General features: G+C 35.5%; 3 protein-coding genes and 1 long non-coding RNA gene across 6 annotated transcripts in view; 2 read left to right on the forward strand and 2 right to left on the reverse strand.

Moving 5' to 3' along the window:
* Window positions 1-3,527, reverse strand: part of si:dkeyp-97a10.3 — a 31,795-nt gene extending 28,268 nt beyond the window's left edge. Inside the window, exons 1-3 of one of the 2 annotated variants that reach the window (XM_073925536.1) lie at window positions 3,483-3,527; window positions 3,108-3,165; window positions 253-600 (exon numbers count right to left, since the gene is read on the reverse strand). In XM_073925536.1, coding sequence (XP_073781637.1) covers window positions 253-600; window positions 3,108-3,150 — 391 coding nt within the window. In that variant the 5' untranslated portion in view covers window positions 3,151-3,165; window positions 3,483-3,527. Of the gene's footprint in view, window positions 1-252; window positions 601-3,107; window positions 3,166-3,383 lie in introns of both variants that reach the window. The other variant, XM_009292700.5, reaches the window with a different exon arrangement.
* Window positions 3,528-4,405: 878 nt separating this feature from the next.
* Window positions 4,406-16,283, forward strand: LOC100537502 (uncharacterized). Its single transcript, XM_003200273.6, has 7 exons — window positions 4,406-4,485; window positions 4,634-4,685; window positions 7,153-7,476; window positions 9,955-10,194; window positions 11,171-11,255; window positions 15,925-16,004; window positions 16,119-16,283. Exons 2-6 carry the CDS (start codon window positions 4,637-4,639, stop codon window positions 15,965-15,967), a joined length of 741 nt encoding a protein of 246 aa, XP_003200321.1. The 5' UTR covers window positions 4,406-4,485; window positions 4,634-4,636; the 3' UTR covers window positions 15,968-16,004; window positions 16,119-16,283.
* A 4,187-nt stretch (window positions 16,284-20,470) lies between these two features.
* LOC141378095 (uncharacterized) lies at window positions 20,471-22,086 on the reverse strand. Its single transcript, XR_012391778.1, has 2 exons — window positions 21,803-22,086; window positions 20,471-21,255 (listed from the first exon to the last, which is right to left on the reverse strand). It is a non-coding gene; the product is annotated as an uncharacterized lncRNA (long non-coding RNA).
* Window positions 22,087-22,826: 740 nt separating this feature from the next.
* Window positions 22,827-23,020, forward strand: part of LOC137487230 (uncharacterized) — a 36,649-nt gene continuing 36,455 nt past the window's right edge. For both annotated transcript variants that reach the window (XM_073925593.1, XM_073925594.1), the window contains exon 1: window positions 22,827-22,927. In XM_073925593.1, the coding sequence (XP_073781694.1) occupies window positions 22,856-22,927 (72 nt within the window). In that variant the 5' untranslated portion in view covers window positions 22,827-22,855. The remainder of the gene's footprint in view (window positions 22,928-23,020) is intronic.

The raw sequence follows: 23,020 nt of genomic DNA on the forward strand, positions 1-23,020 counted from the left end.
CATAACTGGTGTAAATACAACTACTATTATTAATCAGCCATTATTTAAAGTCACTTTAATGTGCATATGTGGCATTAAACTTCCATAACTGGTGTAAATACAACTACTATTATTAATCAGCCATTATTTAAAGTCACTTTAATGTGCATATGTAGCATTAAACTTCCATAACTGGTGTAAATACAACTACTATTATTAATCAGCCATTTATTCTAGTCAGTATTTGTGTGCATATGTACTGTAGCGTCATACCGAACACCTTGAGCTGCACTGAACACGTGTTCACACTGAGTCCAGAGGTAGACGAGGGTTCGACGGAGACGCTGTAGTTTCCAGAGTCACTGATCTGACAGCTGCTGATGGTGAACTGGGTGGCAGATATTGTGATCCTGCCCTGGAACTGCTGAACCGGCATCAGGACGGGCCCGCCGTTCACCCACATGGCCAGTGTAGTGGCTGCGCTGTCCGTCCATCTGATGAGGGGCACATTTGGCACAGTCTGCACTGTAAACACTGCATTTGTTCCTGAAGCCACCAGTAATGGAGACGTTGAACACTGAACAGAAACAGGGCTCAGACATACAACTGCCAATGGAAAACCTGTGGAGTTTTAGAAGTGCAGTATATTAAAGCTGTAAAATTCCTAATTTAAAGGTTTTTAAACTAATTTAAATCCTTAATTTAAATTAACATCAAGCATTTTAGTTTCAGTCTGTTAGTTTAAAGGATATCTATAGGTTTGTGTTGAAAAAGTTTCAGCAACTTCTGGTTCATGCTGACTTTAGCATATCCTGAAACTGTGGTTGGATCTTGAAACTGTGTGTTTACTTGAATGTCCTACATACTTTTTTTATCTGATGCCATTTAAAAAATGCTTGATCTTTTCTACATAATGTGTGCTCCATAATAATAACCCCTGTTCTACAACCAGACAAAACAAAGAAAGAAGAAAAAAATAACAATGCATTAATGCACTGTATATGAAGAGACAAGCTAATAACATGCGTCAAAGAGCTTAAAATAACATCATAACAAAAGCGCAGAATGCCGTGAAACTAGCAGGTGAACACAAAGGTGTGTCACAAAGGTGTGTCAAAAATGCATACATGCACGCAAAGCTTGAAAAAATTAATGTCTGTAAAACACTCCTTTGTCTACCACATCAGTTTTTTGTTCACCTTATCTTTTTTTTCCATCCCTTACTGCATTTGTTTATACTTTGATGTTATATTTAGCAAGAAAATGCCCTGATGTCTATTTGATGTTGTCCTTTCAATATCAGCCAGGTTTGTAGATTATATTTGTTTCGTGTTTTATGACTATGAGATGTTTCTGATTGGAATGCATGCAAAACTGAGGGAAATTATTGTGTACAATTATTATATATATATATATATATATATATATATATATATATATATATATATACACACACACACACACACACACACACACACACACACACACATATATATATATATATATATATATATATATATATATAGCTTAGAATGACTAAGAGGCGACACTCTAGTGTAATTTGTAAAACAGCCACTAGAGGGCGCGGCGGCCATTATGGAATGAAAACTCCAATAGAACAACATGCATATTATAAGTCTCTAAAACTATTAAAAGTGCTGATGATTGTGATAATAAGTGCTGTATTGTCGTCTTTCAGGTTGTATCTCAGCTTTAATGCACTTTTTAAATAAATAAATAAAAAACAAAGCAGCTGCTTGCCATCGCGACAGTAATGAGATCCAAAGGACGGCCGATCACTTTCACTCCAAAATGGCAGAATCCAGGGCTGTTGCTGGGCGCTGATGTTGCAATGGAACCTTCTATTGAGTGTCGCCTCTTGGTCCTTCTAAGCTCTTTGACTCTACATAAATACACATTTATACATACATGTTTTTTTTTAAGGAAACTTTTTCTGTTGATCAAGGCAGCATTTAATAAATGCTAAAAAAATATTTAATTGTTAAATATTTATAAAAATTGTTATGAATTTCATTCTTTGCTTTCATATTGTATGTAGTTTCAAATGAAATGATTACTCCAATCATTATTGCTTTTATTACTATTGCCATAAATAATAACAATAACAATAATTAACATTAGTGATTTCTGAAGGATCATGTGACTCTCATGATCATGTGAAACTGGAGTAATCAAGCTTAAAATTCATCTTTAAATTACTCAAATAAATTATTAAATTTTATTATAAACTATTTTTAAAAAGTTATTTTGTACTGCAATAACATTTGACAATTTTACAATGTGTACTGCATTTTTTATTAAATAAATGCAGCCTTGGTGAGCAGAAGAAGCTTATTTTAAAAGAGAGTGTGAATATAAAACCAACCTCGGAAGTGCATCTAATAGTAAATTATGCAACAAAAGTATTTGGTGAGCACTTTAAAGCTCAGATTCAGTTTATAGTCAGATTTTAATGACATCTATGTGGAGTTCATAGCTAAATAAACATATTGTACATTAGGAAAAATCTGATATTGCAATATTTTACCTAAATCCTACTGACATACTACAGGTCAAAAGTTTGGGGTCAGTAGGATTTTTAGGTAAAATATTGCAATATCAGATTTTTCCTAATGTACAATATGTTTATTTAGGTATGAACTCCACATAGATGTCATTAAAATCTGACTATAAACTGAATCTGAGCTGTAAAGTGCTCCCCAAATACTTTTGTTGCATAATTTACTATTAGATGCACTACTGAGGTAAAGTTGTTTTTATATTCACACTCTTTCCTTAGTAATATAATGTCACTAAATTATTTTTTATAATATAATTACATTAATTATATTTATTATTATATTATTTGCAAACTCTAAATAATGAAACCATATTAGCAGGCGATGACCATCAAAGTACAACATTGTTCAGTCAAATACATAGTGCTTATGTTGGTTTGAAGTCATACTCAGATGTGATTTCAGACCAAATATACAAAGCACCAAAACAAGACAGGGAGCATGTCACATGTTATCACTGAATGAATGTGTGACTATAAAACCAACTTTTTCCACAATACATTCGCTTGTGCGTCTTCAGCAAAATCACATTAAGTTTGGGAAACTTACTTGTCAAAGACAAAACTACAAAAGGATGAAGAAGTGCGTTCATGTCAGTCTGGAGGGCCTGAGCAAAAACAAAATTAGTTTCCAGATGCTTCACTTTACCACATATTACAGCTTATAATTCATGATAAGAGACATTCTCTGTCAACATAAACGATACTGGCATCAATCACTGTCTCATAGACTGTATTAGCGACAGTTCAGTGTTAAAACAACGATAGAGCTTATACGGTCATTACAGATTTAAAATGTGAAGTTAAAGATGTTATATGCACTCACTATGCGGTTTTCTCCTGGTTTTCATTTTCCTGTCATTTATACAGTATATCCGCGTTTGGTTTCACTACACGCTTTTTATTTTAGCCAGACTGGTTTTACCTGTCAGTAGACGACGCCTCGGGTCCTCAAGTCTCACCTCAACGCAAAATAAAAGTCCGGGTTGCTGTATAAAAAAAATACAACGGTAATATTAAATATTATGCAAATTTTTGTATAAACCTCATGTTAATTGTTGCAAAGTTATACATCCATAAATGTAAATATTCTAAATGTTTTCGAACAAGAACTGGAATAGTAAATACCATTAGCCTACCACAGCTCTCTTGCCTAACATGAGTGATGCTTAAAATGTAATTTGTGCTTTAATATGCATTAATATTTATTTCCTTTTCATTTGCTCTTTTGTTTTCTTTCCCCCTTATTTCTTTTTTATACGTTTGTTATACAGCTTATTTAATTAATAATTCCATTGTTCTTGGAAAAAAAATATATATATCTTTTTTAACATTTGAAATTTTGTTATATTAATACAAAATTTGAATTAATTTTTGTAGAAATGTTTTCTTTCGCTTATCTGAGGGCCCCATTTTGGTTACTGCTAGATCAGATACAGTTGCTGCTGGAAGTTGAAGATCATTATTTCTATTTTTTTATTAAATTTCACATTAATTGTATTTTTATTAATGTCTACCCTCACCCCAACCCTAAATCTAACCGTCACAGTAATGTAAAAACAGTAGTTGTACCGATTATTATTTGTCGTTTTTTTTATTTTTTTATTAAATTGTATTTTTAACGCCCCTGCCCCAACCGTCATAGTACTGTAAAAAATATATATATATTAATTAAGTGTCAGTGTCACAAAAATGATGTTGATGTGCGTATCTTGTATTCCATCTAACGTTAGACTTTACCTCAAATTAAGACTCCACCCTGGGCGGTGGCACAGATGACAGGTACCTGTACTACGTCCCTTCCGGGGTTCAGTATAGTTTAACTACCTGCTGAACGACGGAAACATCTCGTGTTTGTTTTGCCGATGTCGCTCAGGCTAATAGTAGCGAAAGTCGGTAAACAGTGAGTTTAAACTTCTGGACTCGAGGTAAAATGGTTTATTTGAACAATATGGCCATTATTGTATCCTAAGTTATCGAAGTAGCAGTCAGTAGGCTATTATTTGACCGTGTGTTTTTAGTTAGCGAGTTAATTAGAAGGCATCTTTTCTAATCTGTTATCTGTAATTTTGGCAGGTGATGGGCTCACTGATGCTGGTCTGGACTCTGTCTGCCGCAGTTATTCTGAGTGAGTTTAATGTTATTCAGGGGAAAATCTGAAACCTACTTTACCAGCTGACGTTAGAGACTCTACTTTCCAGAGAATCTACATTGTTATATAACTAAACACAAATTGAACTGAATAAAAAACAAATAGCTAGTCTAGTTTCATCAAATGCATTTTTAGCAGCAAAACATAAAACTGTATGCATTTGGGCATTGTAGCGATGTAGAAAAAATATAAAATCAAACGATCCAGATTAAATGCTATGTGTAAAGCATTTAGTGTTTTATTATTATTTATTATTATTATGGGTATTTATTATTATATAATTAATATTTTCAAACGGGATTATGAAGTTTGAACATATCAGCTTGTTACTATTATTAGGCTTATATTATATGCAGGCCCTTGGAGTGACTAAATCATCCTCAAAACCACGTTAAGATGCTTCTGTTTAAGCACTAATTTCAAAGTAATAATAATGCAGTAATAAATGGGATCAATGTTTTACTACCGATTGATTTACGGACAAGATCTTGTCAGCCAAAACATAGTCTGAACATCTGTTGTTCTTATTTTAGAGATACAGAAATGTAGTAACAACACAAATTTGTATTATGTACACTCTGAGGACTGCATAGGCAGCACAAATGTCTTGATACCTCAGGCTGTTGATGTTGCAGATCTCTCGCGCATGCTTTTGACCCCAAACCATGATTTTTCCTTCACCAAATTTGACTGATGTCCTCCCCACTCCACCACCAATGTGCAGCATCCACTTGCATCTTGTGACGGCAGCCATGGGACAATGCTATTAGTGGAGGGGAAAGACAGTGATAGAGCCAACTCGGTAGATGGGGATGATTGGTAGGCCATGATGGGTAAGGGATCGGTTGATGGAACAATCAATCTTCTTTACGAGAAGTGCCATGGGGTTTTTAATGACCACAGAGAGTCAGGATCTCAGTTTAACGTCTCATCCGAAAGACGGTGCCCGCTGACAGTGTAGTGTACCCTTCACTTTACTGGGGCATTAGGACTCACACATAGCACAGGTTGAGCGCCCCCTGCTGGCCTCTACTTCCAACAGCAGCCTAGTTTTCCAATGTGGTCTCCCATCCAGGTATTGACCAGGATAGCCCTGCTTAGCTACAGTGAGTAACTGCTCTTGGGATGCAGGGTGATATGTCTGTGGCACCTTGAAATAAAATAGAGAAGTGATCTGGATACAGAAAATATATCAAAATTAAATAAATAAATACACTGTATTCACTTAAAAATGTCAAATTGTAAGGCAACTTGCTGCAGCACTTTTTTTTTGTTGAATCATCTTAAATCAAGTCAAGTACTTGGGTTAAAAGTTGAGTCAGTTCAAAAAAGCTGTGCAGCAGGTTTCCTTACAATTTTAATTTGAGTTAACTTTTTTTACAGTGTGCAGATACTGTAGTTAAATATTAGAATGCATTTCCCAAAATGTCTTATGAGTATATAATATATAACTACATAAGTTTACATAATTTTCTCCAATCTTCGACTCAGTGATCGAATGCATTTATAAACCATTCTGTGATCATTTAAAATACTTTTAAAAATAGGAGTTGTATCAGTACAGAAAATGTCAAAGTAAAAGAAAATAATTTTAAAAAGCTTATTAAATATTAGATTACATTTTTCAAAGTGAATTATTAATTTATATTACATAACAATTTACAAGTTTGCAATATATTCACCAACTCGAATGTATTTCTATAAACCTGTGATTATTGAAAATACTTTACAAATATGAAAACTTTCACAGTACTGAAAAAACCAAAGGAAAATAAACAATGACTAACAAAATTTTTACACTTAACAAAAAGTTAACACTTTACAAAAAAACACTTATTGCTACTTATGAACTTATATTACATTTTATAAATCTGCATTGTTTTTGCCAATCCTTGACTTAGTGATCAAATATATGATTGAAAATACTTAAAAAAATAGAAATTCTCTCAGTGTAGAAAATAAGAAAATATAAAAAATGCTGCTGAATAATTTTTTAAAGATACTTGTTTTCTCTGTTTTCTCTTATTTCTGAGTTTATTGTAAGGATAAAACTAATTTTTAAATTATTTTGAGATCATGGGAAATAGGACAGCATTATTGCACTTTTAGGACATTTATTACATGCATGCATGCATGCATTTTTTTATCATTTGCAGTTATTGCATGCATCTTTCATTTTAAAATGATGAAAATGTAAAACTGTTTGTATATAATGACTGTACTCGCATGCTAACTCCTCATGTCAGCTAACATATTAATAATAACCTACTAATTCTTTGATAAGCTTCATCTTGTGCAGTTATTGCATGTGCATTTCATTAAAAATTATGAAAATGTTTGAATCTTCATTGATAAAAATGTAAATGCTGTACTCACATGCTAACTCTTCATGTCATCCAACATAATAATTATAACTTACTCATTTTTTTTTAACCATCATCAGTGCCTGTGTTTCTTGATGGAGCAATATCGATACACTTTAAGACTGGACAACTTCTCAATGTTGCTCTTGGGCAAACTCTTGTTTTGGAGGCCGTATTTGAGAAAGGTCCAGACGACAAGATTGACATGGTGACTTGGGATCGTGAAAGCAAAGGTGTAAACGTCAGACTATCCGGGACTCAAGGAGGCCGAATATCTCTGGAGAAAGGAGATGCGCTTCTGCGGATCACTAATGTCTCTGAGGAAGACTTTGGTGTCTATAAAGTCACAGTTACTGACAGCAATGGATATCAGCAGTATGACACCATAGAAGTCCGGAAGATAGGTAAATGTGGTTTCAGACTATGCAAATGTTGTTCAATGAAAGACCTGTGCCGTTGCTCTTTTGAATATCTTTGCACGCTCACCCAGAGCTGGGTCGATCACTTATTTAAAATGAACCTAAATGAAATGAGCTTTCTTTGGATAACTTGTAAATGTAATCTAGATTACGAGGTCAAACTGTTTAAGCTCTTAATATTAAATTAATATATTTTTTCTTTGTATCTGTCAAAATAGTACATTATCCATCCTAAACACACACTCAAAAATAACTTTTGCGGTTTGTTTAAACTAATGATTTTGAATTAGTTAAAACTATTTAAAGAGCCCCTATTATGCATTAAAAAGGGTCATATTTTGGTTGGTTCTCCAACAACAGGCTGATATGTGTTCAAGTAAAAAAAAAACACTGTCATTGATTTATAATCTGCCCTTATTTGTACCTAATTATCCCAGCGACTCCCATATGATTCGTTTAGCGATTCATTTGTTCCCAAACCGCTGCTTTGCGCAATGCTAATCTGCGCTGAATGGTCTGATGACCCAGTCTGTCGTGATTGGTCGACTGCGTTCAGCGAGAGACAGAGAGAAATGCCAAGTCATGGCTTATCAACGTTGTTGAAGTAGTCAGAGCACAGAGTATATGGGCATATTCACACTATGCCAACCGAACCGTGCCCACGTCCGTTTCCCGGATCGTTTGAGAAGTGTGAGTGCTCTTCCGTGTTTTCTTTCTACAGTGTTTGTGGGCGGGGCCGGAGGTTTCAATTTTCCCGGATAAGAGAATGCAACAAATGGGCGGGGCTTAAGTTTTTTAGAGACGCGCACCGACACGGCTAAAGATTGGTTACAAAGATGATTAATTTGAAGCACTATGAGTCGACTCTTTTATAGATGAATCAATAGTTTTAAACAGCGCACTTTCAGATTTAAGCCTTAGCTGGATATTTCACTTCACTTAGAGCTGTGTTACACACTACAAGAAGGTCATTTTCAAAAACCCATCAAAGTTTTTTTGGGGGGACAACTTAATTATTCAACATATGTTCAATCCACTTCAACTTGCAAACAATTAAGTTAACGTTTGTGATGGAACAACATGAAGGACTTGTGTGGTACCCAGCACTTTTTACATTGTATGAACTGTAATCAGTCACCAATTACATGACAATTTTTAGTCAGTAATATAATCTCGTAGAGGGCGGCACATTGGCTCAGTGGTTAGCACTGTCTCCTCACATCAAGAAGGTCGCCGTTTCAAGTCCCGGCTGGGCAAGTTGGCATTTCTGTGTGGAGTTTGCATGTTCTCCCTGTGTTGGCGTGGGTTTCCTCTGGGTGCTCCGGTTTCCCCCACAGTCCAAACACATGTGCTATCGGAGAATTGATTAAATAAATTGTCTGTTGTGTGTGAATGTGAGTGTGTATGTGTGATTTCAAGAAGATAATTACCAAAAATATAACACAACTGGAGTAACTACAGCAGTTGCCATTGTCGATCTCATAGAAGTAAGAGCTTGCCATGACATGATGAAGTGTGCAGGTGTTGTTGTGCTGTCTCATTTCTTAGGGGTAAATTTTGAAGCCCTTCCTCGTCACACTCTGTTTCAAGGACAGAGTGACCCCTAGGGGAAGGGGTTAAAAAAAGAGAATGGAATTGGGCCCAAGTTCATTCATTTTTCTTTGGCTTAGTCTCTATTTCAGAGATTGCCCATTGAAATGAATCGCCGACTATTCCAGCATAGGTTTTACGCAGAGGATGTCCTCCAAATGCAACTCAATACTGGGAAACACCCAATGTTTAATTGAACAGATCGGGGTAAAAGATCTAGGTGAGGAGGGAGAGGCGTCGTGGACGAAAATGATGGAGGCGGGGGGGTTGTTGGGGAGTCATCGTGGATGAAAATGATTGGGGTTGGTGGGGGGTGGGGGGTAGCGGACGACAGTGAAGACCAGGGGAAGCGTATGAGGAGGGTGATCGGTCAAATTAAACCCTGGAAAAACCCACACACACTCTCATTCACACACAACAGACAATTTAGTTAATCAATTCCCCTATAGCGCATTTGCTGGGACTGCTGGGGGAAACTGAAGCACCCGGAGGAAACCCACTCCAACACAGGGAGAAAATGCAAACTCCACACAGAAATGCCAACTGACCCAGCTGGGAACCAGTGACCTTCTTGCTGTGAGGTGACAGTGCTAACCACTGAACCACTGTGCCGCCCCTTGGCCTCAAGGATTATGTAGTTTTAACAAATGTTAAATAATTAGTTTGAACACACAGCAACAGTAATAGTTTGAGTGTATATTAAAGTAATAAGTAGTTTACTCTAATTACTTTATTTTTGGGATCCGATTACACATTCCAGATTAAATATAATTCATGACTGCCCAGCTCTGCCCTCAGTTATAATTAAGTTCAAAGAAATGCTTATCGTGACTATCAGCTTGTTGAACAGGTTTATTCTTTATGTTCGTGCAGAGAAACCTGCGAGGGTGTTGGCCAAACGGGTGCTGGAATGTGTTTTGGAAAAACACGACATGATGCAGTGGGACACCCCCCAGTTCTCGTGGATGATTGATGGCATTACAGTAACCAATGAAACCACCCTGATAGCCAATGGTAGTAGACTTGATATCTCAGAGGTCAAGGGTGTGAATTACACCTGCGTCATTAAGAGCAGCCTAGGAACGGTGATGACGCATTATGAAATACCAAAAGGTAAGGATGTAATTTTTGAATGTAGATACTATATTGATAGTACTTTATTGTCAGACTTAAGAGGGAACCATTATGCAGCAATCACTTTTTTATTAGGGGTTTAAACATAGTTGTGTGGTGACTGTGTGAATATAACCAGCTAATAATGATATAAATGTATTAATTTTTTTTTTTTATAATCACGCTTGATAAAAAACATCTGCAGAAACACTTTGATTGACATTCTCCCTTTGTATGTGTAATCAGAGGGGGAAAGCCCCGCCCACTAGTGACCATCTCTCCGTTATCAGCATAGGAAGTTATCTTTTAATCTGGCACTATGCTGACACACAGGCATTTGTAGCTCCACCCTCTTTTGAAAATAGCACAATCTCATTTGCATTAATATGGTTTATTTATCATTTTTATATAATGGTTATTTAAATATTTCAACTAGGCTATTACTCAAGGCTAGTGTTTAGCCTTGAGTAAGTCTGAGATTTCTTTCACAATGGTCTTAAAAAGGTCTTTAAAAATCTTAAATTTCACTTGATGAAAACAGTAGAAACCCTTTACTACAAAATAGCATGGAATAGTGCATATGGATGCGATTTGGGATGCATCTTACCAAAACAGCACAACAGGCCTGTTTTTGCACAAGTAGAATAGTAAATAATTATGATGACACAAAACCAGGCCTGTTCTTGCATTAAATATTAGATGGATGCTAATCTTTGTCGATGTTGGTTTGTAATTCCTCATTTGCATTAAATTATATGAACTGATTTAACTTTTGATTGTTATCGTTATTGTCAACTTTCAACAATTACCATCAAAATAACTCTCATCCCCTAGTAAATATTAGCATAAACATTATGCCATCACATTGCGATATCGATGCTGAAACGATTTGTTGTGCAGCTCTAACTCATATGTTGTTGTTTCTGAAGCAATGTTAGCTTGTCTTTGTCTGGCTTAAATGTTTTGTGTTTTTCAGAATCAGAATCTCAGGTCGGCTGTTGTAAAGGACTGATTGCAGTTATTGTTGCAGTAGCAGTAGCAGCAGTGGTGATCGTGATTGGGTGAGACCTCTTATCAGTTCTATTATATTGAATATTCACAGTAGATCTGTCTATAGTCTGATCATTTAAATGCTTTTATTTTTATTTGATACTGATATTTGATGATGTCTGACTTTGACACACTGAAAATGTATTTATCACTAAATAATTTGGGGAAAATATTAAAACTTTAGTCATTGATTCGTTCATTCAAACTGAGATTTAAAAAAATATATAATTCTAAATTAAATACAATTATTGTCAGAAGCTCTAATAAAGGTGCTTTTTTTTAAAGTTCTAATCAGAATCACAGGATAATCTTAATCTGTATTTTAACAACAACAACAAAATTGGATACTCTCCCGGTCAGTACCTGGATAGGAGACCACACGGGAAAGCTAGGTTGCTGCCGGAAGTAATGTTGGTGAGGTCAGCAGGGGGCGCTCAACCTGCGGTCTGTGTGGGTCCTAATGCCCCAGTATAGTGATGTGGACTCTATACTGTTCAGTGAGCGCCGTCTTTCGGATGAGACTTTAACCAAGGTCCTGACTCTCTGTGGTCATTAAAAACCCCAGGATGTCCTTCGAAAAAGAGTAGGGGTTTAACCCCGGCATCCTGGCCAAATCTGCCCACTGGCCTCTGTCCATCATGGCCTCCTAACCCTCCCCATATCATGATTAGCTTCATCAGTCTGTCTCCTCTCCACCAATCAGCTGGTGTGTGGTCTGGTGCAAAATGGCTGCCTTCACATCATCCAGGTGGATGCTGCACACTGGTGGTGAATGAGCACAGTAAATTTGAAATCCGGAAATTAACACCAATAGAGTTAATTTCAACACTTTAAAAGTGTATATATGGGAACCACCCGCAAAGTGTTAATTCAACACTTTCAAAAGTGTTGCCTCTTTTAACACCAAAACAGTGTCAAAATATTAACACTATAAGAGTGAAGTATTAACACCAATGCAGATAATAACAACAACACTGCTACAGTGTTGCCTCTTTTAACACCAACACAGTGTCAAAATATTAACACTATAAGAGTGAAGTATTAACACCAATGCAGATAACAACAACACTGCTACAGAGCTAGGAGGAACTTTGTTGCAAACTCTAACAGAGTTAAAATCCTACACTGTTCAGGAGTGAACACTGTTCAAAAATAAATAAATAATAAATAAATCACAATCTATTCAAGCTTATAGGAATCAAATATTACATTACTTAAATGTTGACAGTACTATTTAAGAAATGGTACTTTTTTATGGATAACTATATTAAGGTTTCTAAATTTTTTTATTTAAAAATAATAAATTCACTGTGAAGAAAACACTACTACATTACTCTTTCAAAATTTTATTCCAACATGGAACACTAAGCCACCAATAAAATTACTTTACAAGTAACAGTCCAAAACAATATAAAATGAACTGTCATTGCCATATGTCATTTGCAAATCAAATGGCTTGTAGTAAAACAATTGTTCTGTTTTTTTGAGAACAAGGCTGTGCTCTTGTGCAAAAACCCTGAAAGCATGGAGATGTTCAACAAACTCTGATTCCATACATGAGACCAAAAAATAAACTCCATCCTTGATCAAAATTTGAACAATCTTTCCAAAGACTGGTACATCCTCAACCAAATCTAAGCAAACAACAAGATTTTTTCGATACTCTGTACCATGACACTTTACCCAAGGAGTGATAGTTACTTCACTAGAGAGATCAATGTTGAGTTGCTCTGAAATAAAATCACACTTTTCAAGATCAGACAACAACTCATTTGAAACAGGACCAGATTCAATACCCCTCGATGTACAGGATTCCCAGTGATAGGCTATTGCCAGCTGGTGTTTTTTTGCAAGCGATTTGGTGAGGTTTTTGAAGTTTTTTAAATTTTTCTTAAAAAACCTGTGTTTTGCTTCGTACCTCATCGTCCATGCATGAATCAATGGGCCAATTTGCCTGATGCATTCAGGGTAGTGAATCATAAGGTGATGCTTCGGAATCAGATTTCTAGAAGGATACAAGTCTTTGAACAACCGATGGTGCTCCACTATCAGATGCTTCAAAAATATGATCATTCCTTCAGAAATGCAATGAGAAAACACAATGTCAACAATTTGCAAGAGCAGCAACATCAAATGCCAGTGCTTATCTCCCTCTGGAACTACATCTCCAAATATGAGAGGGATGTTCCTGATGAGACACAATGTCTGACTTGCATTAAGTCCAATACTGTTTCCTGGGTGCTGAAGGTTGACCTTGGTTGGGCGGTTATTTCGGTCCAAAAACCATAGTTGAAGGCATACAGTCTTTGAGGAATGGAATCACAAGGTATTAGATCGCAACTCATATATTCAAAAAGCAGTTTTACTTCATACTGTGCCACTCCCTCCAGAATATCATGCATAATGTCCAGCACAAAGTTCTCAGATACATTAAAGTAAGTCAAGGTGTTGAGTATAGAATTTCTTTTAATACCATAACAGGAGTTTTCATTAGGGTTGTCAGCAAGATACTTGTAATGCTTCTCATTTTGGTTTCGGTTACGCAAAATCACCCTTGGATCATCCTCGCTAAATACTTCCTGTGCTAACACCTTGTCAGTAAGGCACAATCTGCAGTAATGTTTTGCAGAAAAAGATTCAACATAACCAAGAATACCGTTTAGACCCAGGTTATCGCCAGTAATTTGAGCAATTGTACCAAAAATGGGCTCCTCAGAAAAAGACACCTTCATTCCCTTCTGCTCAAGAACTTTAACATCATCAATCAATGGGCCAAGTATTTTGTCCATGCCATACTTTTTTCCATCTTCAGAATGAAATAAAGAAATTAGATGTATGTTCATCAAGGATGAATTTACATGTGATGGTAGGTTACGAAGCACAAAATATATACAGCCAAGTTTATGGATTCCTTGTTTAGATCCTAATGGATTAGCTGTTTCAAAATCATCATAGTAAATTTGGATCTGAAGTGCATTATTACAGATGGAGTACAATGGATGCCTTTTGTAATACTGCCCATCACAAAATTCTCTATACATGTCACTTTGCCTTTGTTCTTGAATCAGTTTACATACTCACTCCAGAGTTTTGAGCAGAGGGATGTAAATAAAGGTGTCATTAACTGTTGTTTGTTCATACATTCCAGAGGTCGTATTTCTTCTTGAATCGTATCTGACTCCCAAGTGAATTTCAGTGGGTTCAACAACTCCCCATTTCTTGCTGAAATATTTTCTCCATTTAGTGTCTGTATTAAAATCTGAGAATGAATTATGAAAATTATTAAAAACCTCTTCAACTGAACTTCTAGTTGTGCTACCAACAGGCACAACATTTAAAATGCTCTCCCTTAAGTTAGTATGGAAATCCTTAACAAAATCCTCCATGCTTTCAATAACAGACAAAATTTAATTGTTTGCAACACCATTAGCCTGCAATTTGGCAATTATGGATGCACACATTTCCCTTGAACTATCCCTTGAAAGAGAAGAACATTCAACCACTTGAGCATCATTATCTGTCATTTGCTCTGTGTCAGACACAAGTGCTTCGTCAGGATTTGGAGCATGCTGATTTTGAATAGATATGTTACCACTGCTTGATGCCACACCCCTAAAATGAAATCTGGTTAAATGTTTTTTAAACCCTGCATAACTTTTAAATTGTAGAAAGCAACCATCCTGAGCACAAACCAACTCAAACTTCTTGCCAGGATACAAACTATGAACAAGTTTAAGGTGCCGAATTAATTTTACAGTTGTAGCAAACAGTGATTTACAGATGTAGCATCTAAACATCATTCAGTAATTTAGCTCTGAGCTCCTTCACCCTTGGGCTTTCACTTGTGCTGCCAACATCAATTCTGTACACTGTGGTCTGGAGAAATGTGAACAAACCTTTAAGTGGAGGATCATAACTGATACTGAACACAAAATGGACCTTGAACAGTTCATCGATTGCCGCTAGTGAAGAGGATTCTTGACATGGGATGAGCTTTTTGTCAAGCACAAGGAAGAACTGACTGATGATTTCCTTGCTGCTTCCTATGGCAAGAATGTAAGGTTGACGATTGTCTTCCTGAATACTCCGGCATGCCTAATTGAGGGGGAAAAAAAGGCAAATTAAGCATTATCAGTTAACATTATGACTACAAAGTCAACATTAAATTGATTTTGCAATATTGCAAAAGCTGTGACTTAAATGTGTCATTTTGTCAGGGAAGCAATTCTGTGATCAGTTGTAAATCTCTGACGCTCTCACAGGTTAAGTCCAAATAAAACAAAGAAATGAAATCCCTAGAGGTTACTTAATAAACAGAACATATAACCCTGATTTTTCAGATTTAGAACTGATTATAGAACCGGCTTTACTGGCAATATGTGCATCTTACAGTCATAGTTTGAGTCTGTTTAGCTCAATTGAACACTAATATCAAAAGACACAGAAAATGACACAAGCGCCAACAAGCTTAATTCCAGTTTAGATTTAGAAAATTTTATAAATCAAGCACTTCATTTTACACTTATCTCATAGTGTATTATCAACTGGAGAAGTTAATGCATTAATTGAAGGTATAATGTCTACAGCCCTTGTATCATCACCAGTTACCTACCTTTTGAAAAACCACCAGATGGTCAATTGCCTGTGAGATGCTCATCTTCTGGATTTTCTTTCTTCCAGAAACTTGGGGCGACAAAAAATGCAGAAGCAGAAGAAAGAATGACATGTCACTGTCCCACTCTGAAAAAGACAAGTAAAAGGTTAAACATAGACAGTAAAATGACATTCAAAAGATTTTCACTGCACCATTACATCAGTTACATCTGTACCTGGGAAATCCTCTGCCTCACTGCTTTCTTTGTTCTGTTTGGCAGATTAAAGCAATCTTTTCAGCAGTGGAGTGGATGTCAAGGTTCCTGCTAGCTTGATAATCTTTGACTTGAAAACTTTTGGCCACCTTTCCAAGAGTCTGGAAGCCGTTTCTGACCCGAACAGGAGTGTAAAGTCCTGGAGAATCTGAGAAATCAGTAGAAAACATTTCATTACTATAAAATATTACAAGCTAAATGTGATGTTCACTATTTCACCACATCTGTGAAACTAACATTTCAATTAAATTTTTTTATATTAATAAATAAAATATATTTAAAAAGACAATTCATACCAATCCTTTCGTATCCAGAAATCGAGGAAAAACAGAGAGAATAGTGGTGGATTTCTCTGGATCACGCACAAGACGTTGTCTGTATTTAAATGTTGCCCTCATCTTCTGCATGATGACCTCACGGTCGCTTGTATGATTCATCAGAGAGATGGCCTCTAGACTCTAGACTGATCACTGTCCAGCTGATCTTCAGGGTGACACAGCTGTCGGTGAAGCAAAGGACCCCCCTTTTCCTCTGTTTTAGGATCATCTTTATTTCCAGAAGGTTTTGTCCCCCTTTGTACGGTTTTGAGTCGCCACGACAAGAATCCAGAGTTTTTCTGGCCCTCATAAAAATGTTCCTGACATTAATAAATTCAAAAATTAATAAATTCAAAATGACACAAATTCAGATTCAACATTTAACACTCCATTAATATATATATAATGATTTTCTGATGACAGACAAGAACTTACATATCCAGTCCTCCCTTGGGGATCTCTGAGTGAGGGAAACAAGGTGATAATTCCCAAACCATACTTCTGTTTGGTAAGGCGGTGTGGAACTCTCCTAAAGAACAGGAGTACTCAATGTTACTTAACATTGATGAGAATTAACAAATGTTATTAAAATTTGTTCAATTAAATGTTTAAAAGATTAGCACTACTACATTTCTAGCACTCAACTTCACACTATACAATTTATAATCTATATAGTAGTCAACATTTGATGTGTATCAAAAAATGTTTTTCAAAATTGTCCTTTGACAAGAATGGGTGTAGTACAATAGATTTAATACTTTGATAAAAGATTTTGATTAATTTCAAATGTTGACTACTGTATACTGCTATAACCATAAAAAACAACAACATTGTTTTTCATAATTATCCTTCTGTCTCCATCATGTGGGCTACTAGAATTTTCACCATAACTTTTCTTGTCTCATCAGTAATTGTCCCCGTATCTTCATACTCCCTCAGCACATTTGCTCCACCTGGTCTTGTCTCTAGAATTTGTTTGATCAACTATAAAAAGAAATTAGCATTAACATCCTATTATAAAGGTAGAAATGCAGGAATATTGAAAATGCCATTTAAATTCAATCCTGATCTGGAAAAGGTCAGTACTATACACATAATACATAAATTAATGGAACTGATTATGTAAAGCTTATGGTTATGATACTGCAAGTAAACCCCCCAAATTGTGTACTTGCACTCACATCTCTGGCCTGTGAGTTTTGTGAAGCCTCATCCTCATCCTTTCTAAAGCGTTTTGGACTAAACCAGTCACTGTCCTCACTGCTTTTTGAAGTTAAAGAGAGTGTATCTGTATCAAAGCTGGCTGAAGATTGAGGTGTGGAGGGTCCTGTTAATGTTAAAACTGGGGTTAACAGGCAACAGGTTTTTTAATACTGGATCAAAATAAAAAGACAGGTCTAAGTACTTGTAAAAAAAAACAACAACACTCAATACCAGTTTACATTATGGGACTGTATTTCTACCCACATCAACACTGCCGACATTAAAAATATGGTAAAGTACTGAAAATTGGCAGCATTCACTTAGATACATCTTACATCATTCAATAGCTCCACTGTTATCACTCACCACTGTCATTTAAAGCATTTATAACAAGAAGCAGTCCACTGGTGCTCATTAGATCAGGAAACACATCTTCGTCCACCTCTGTACCAGTTTCATCTGTAACTGTAATTACAAGATCCTGTGGTAATGAAAACTTCTCTTTCACTGCAAAGGAGGGAAAATAAATATTATTGTTAAATTCTTTATTCACGTTTAATGATACCTATGATAGAGATTTTTTTTTAATAAATATATATTATTTTTAATATATATAATATCACTCACCCTCTGCTAAAAATAAATCAAAGCAAGCCTCTGGGATTTTTATGAACTTCTTTTGGTTTCGATATTGTGCTTTGACAAGCATTGTCTTCACCTCTGGGGTCCGTTCTTCGTACGTGGATTACTCAGTTAGCTGGATTTGGATATTGACGATTTGACACGATCCAGGATCGTTTCGTTCTTCAAAGCTGATCCGAGAGTTGTTGTCATGGCAACAGTTCTGCTAGGTCAAACCTGATCGGGAGCAGGTTTAATTCATATAAACAGGATTAGATCGGCTCAGTTCAAGCAAAGATAATACAGAAAGTACCAATTTCTGATATTTTCTTACAGTAGTAGTTATATACACTTGGGAAAATAATACATAATTTTTAAATATATATATAAAGTTATAGTCATTAATAAAATAAACAAAGTTATACATATTAATAAAACGTATGCAATCTGCACCCTCGAAATGAAAGTACAAAGACTGCCATCTGGTGCAAAGAGAAAACTTATTGAAATGAACTTATTAGATCGCTTTAGAACAAATTGTGTATAATAGAAATGCACAATATGTGATTTTTTTAAGCAATAATACATTTATGCAGTCATAAACATGTTTGATAGTTAATATGCCGGTGATTTGATGCTTCACAAAAGTTGCAGACACCTTTACCAATATGAAAATGCTTTTGTAAACAACCAGTTATTCTTTACACCGATTAAAAAACGGCTACTATTATAACGAAAATCTTTTCTAAACGTAGAACTAAATACATTGATTTGCATTGAAATACATGAAAACTCTTGTCTTGACAAATAAAAGTGTAAAGCCTGCAGCTCATAACAAATGTGTAAAGTTCTTGCGTGTCATATTTAACGCACCGTTTACTGCTAATTTGATGTAATTTTGCTCACATGGATAATTGAATATTAATCAGATGATGTCATTACGCTGCTGTGCCGTCAGCCAATCGTTGCATTGCTGATCATGATTTCGAGGATCGATAGATCTGTCCTTCACAACACACGCAGCGATCTCAGATCAGTTTATCCAGACATTCTAATCTGATTCGCAAACTTGTTTGAAGAACCAAATTAGCGAGAGATCGGTTATCAAGATTAAAAGATCCAGGATCTGCCAAATAATCTTAGATCATTTAAGCGAGGTACGAAGAACGGACCCCTGGTGAAGCTCTTGGTGTGGAGAGAAATAAACACAGGTCTTTGTCAGTCACGTGCGTTTGTTGTGCGTGACGTCACACCGGCGCCATTTTTGTGGTATCGCTTCGCTTGACAACTTGACAGACACATAACGCCAGAGAGATACATGCCATAACAAGGTCAATCTGGAGAAATACAAGAAAATCGAGAGCACGCGGCACCGCAATAAACTAAACAAACATGCCAGGGATCGTCATTTTGATAAACTGACTTACATACAGGTTATAGATCCGTTTGAATTAACTGCAAACCAACGGAGTGCGCTGCCGCCGACCCCTCATTGCTGATAATAATGACATGTCATGCTGTATATCATCAATGTCTTAATATACATTGTTTTAGTTTGAACATCATTAAACCACAGTAAGTATTTGTAATTATGTATTGCATTTTTTTTGTTTTATTTCAATAGGTACATCTAATACTTACATTTACAAACTATTGGATAGATGTTTGTATCCAAAGTATTTTACAAATATGAACCATAAATGTAATGAAAGCAACAGAACAAAAAATGTAAATATTATTATTAATTTTATTTAGTCAAATACAATGAGTGCATAGATAACAAGATTAAATAAAATAAACATTAGATAAAATAATACACCCAAATATTAAGATATGTTGAACACAAATACAGATATTATGATAAAAGCTGAAAACCTGTAACTACTGACTTCCATTGTATTTGTTGGTTTTTCTACAATTTCAATTACAGATTTTCAGCTTTCTTTATGATATCTTTATTAGTGTAAAGAGAAAAAATAAACTCAAAGGTTTAGAACCACTTGATGGCAGGTAAATAGTAAGTCACTTTAAATATGTGGGTGAACTATTTAGTTCAAACTACTGATTGACTTACTGTTTAACTTTAAGCAAAAGCACTTGTCTCAGTTCTTTAAAGGATTATTTAGTTGAAGTAATAACTGCTTACCTTGTGTTTGGTTCTGATGTACCAGTTTTGTGATTGTGAAGAACATAAACAATAAATGAGTAAACAACACATTTTAAGTCATCCACCATTTATTTACATTTATACAATTGATATTTTTATTCAGGCACTGAGGGAAAAGTCATTTCTAGAGGAATGCCCCATACTGTTTACATAAGACAGGATGAAACATCGGCAAAACAGTCATACATACAGTGAAAGAAAACATAATTACAAAAACGTAAAGGAATTTTTTTAAATAATGTATCAATTATGCACAAAAAACATTTATCCACCTGGGCTTTTAACTCTTATTGACATCTACAGCTCTTCTACACTACAAGTGAACGTTGCTTTGTTTGACAGTTACAATCCTGTGCTGTAATGTGACATCTTCACCTTCACCTTCACAAGGGAGTATCATGTTTATGGCTCAGTGCTTGTTATTAAGATTTTGTGTGTTTTTTTTTACTGTTTGGTACTTTAGCATCATTCTTGTTACAAAATCCATCAGACATCCAGTATCCTTCAAGTTCACACAGCAGCTGTCAGGTTTCCTCCAACAGGTGGTTTATTTCTACACGCGTCCATACACAGTTTACATTCAGTTCGTCTCAGCTACCTCCTTAGTGTTGTGTGTCTTCTCATCAGTATCTCTCACCATCTTCAACCTCAAGTGTCTCCCTCCTCAGCATGTTGGTCGTCCACATCTTCAGCTGACTGCAGTGTTGGTTTTCTTTCCCTCCTCTAAGTTTGTCTTGCAGAGTGTGCAGTGTCTGTCTGTGTAGTTTCTGTGTGGCCCAGATGTAGAGATGCTGCTCAGTCTGGGTCAGTCTCCATCATCTCATATGCAGCTTGGCTGGCGATGACAAAGTTAGAAATATATATACAGCAAAAATATAACACAGAAATAATAAGTAAAAAATAAATGTACTATAATGCTACATGCTTATGAAAAATATGACATATTGGAGTATAAGAAACCTGAATTGAATTTTGAACTTTTAAGCATTAACTTTGTCATCCAATATATTTATATTTTTCTACAGTGGAAAAGAACTGGGTTTTTTAACTGCAGTTTCATGAAGTTACAGTCTGCAGATTTAAAACATTTAAGGGAATGATTTCAACAAAAAGCTATATTTGTTTTCAGAAAAAGAACAGTCGAAAATGTACTTTTTGTCAGGGAGTGAGTACATCAGCAAATCTAAGTTGTAAAAAAGTATTTTACAATATATTTCCAATCAAATACTTTACTATCTTAAATCCATACGAACTAAGTTGATTCGTAAATATTTAAATGCAGTTCTACCCCCACAACTAAAGTGTTACATTGAATTAATAAAATTATTTGAAGCTCAAGCAATGACAGTTGTAAAGTTACTTAATTTTTTTTTCGTACTTACCTTTGTGATAATGTTAAGAGCATAAACGGAGAAATGAAGATATATTTTGGGTCTCAATGCAGCTGGCCAGGACACCCGATGCGTCTGTTGTTACTGCTACAGTCCGTCAATATCCTTTCTTCCGAGCGGGAAATTTAAAATATCTGTCGTCGTGATCATTTATTACCTTTTCGATCGTGTGATTTACTGTTACAGCCCTTAACACAACAAGAACGTAACACTGTACTTACTCTGCGAAAGACGCTAAAGCCACATAACAGCTCACGTTAACTCGGATACAACACAAATGGCGGCTATGTCCCATAATGCAATTCGGTGTTTACGACAGTGACGTCACCTGACAAAGACCGCGAAAGTCGGTAAACAGTGAGTTTAAAACTTCAGGAATAAAATATATTATAAATAAATCAGTAAATAATCTTTGGCAAGAGGACTGGGATTCAGAATCAAAAGGAAGACATCTGTATAATATACAAAATAAAGTGGGGAAAGAAAGGAAAGTATATGGGAACAGGAAGGAAGACACAGTCATATCCAGACTTCGTATAGGTCATTCCAATTTAAACAGTTCACTATTCAAGATAGGGAAAAGGGAAACAGAATGCTGCAGACATTGTGGACAGATCGAAACCATAGAACATGTATTAATCAAGTGCACAAAATATAGAAGAGAGAGGGACCAGTTTAAAATAAAACTAAGAGATTTGGACATGACAGACATTACAATCACTAACATTTTTAAAAATGCTCAGAAAGAAACTAAGGTATATGATTATCTGCTAAAATTCTTGAGGAGTACAGGGTTGTTTTACAGGATTTAATCGGAAAGAATTATATTTTGGTTATTTAGTTAGTTTTATTTAGATTTTTATTATGAATATTGTTTATTATTATTAATTTACTATGAAAGGATTTAAAAAAGGTGTTTTTTATTTTATTTTTATTTATTTAAATTTTTTATTTTATTTTATTTATTTATTTTTTTTTTTAGAGAATAAGTAGTAAGCCTTCCACTCATTGAAGTCTCACACTCCAACACAGTAGGTGGCGGTAATGCACCTCAAGCTGGTTTGCCACCCGCCATTAAACGAAAAAGAAGAAGAAGAAAAAACTTCAGGACTCGAGGTAAAATGGTTTATTTGAACAATATGGCCATTATTGTATCCTAAGTTATCGAAGTAGCAGTCAGTAGGCTATTATTTGACCGTGTGTTTTTAG

This window comes from Danio rerio, chromosome 16 (genome assembly GCF_049306965.1).
Source record: "Danio rerio strain Tuebingen ecotype United States chromosome 16, GRCz12tu, whole genome shotgun sequence".
Taxonomy (NCBI): domain Eukaryota; kingdom Metazoa; phylum Chordata; class Actinopteri; order Cypriniformes; family Danionidae; genus Danio; species Danio rerio.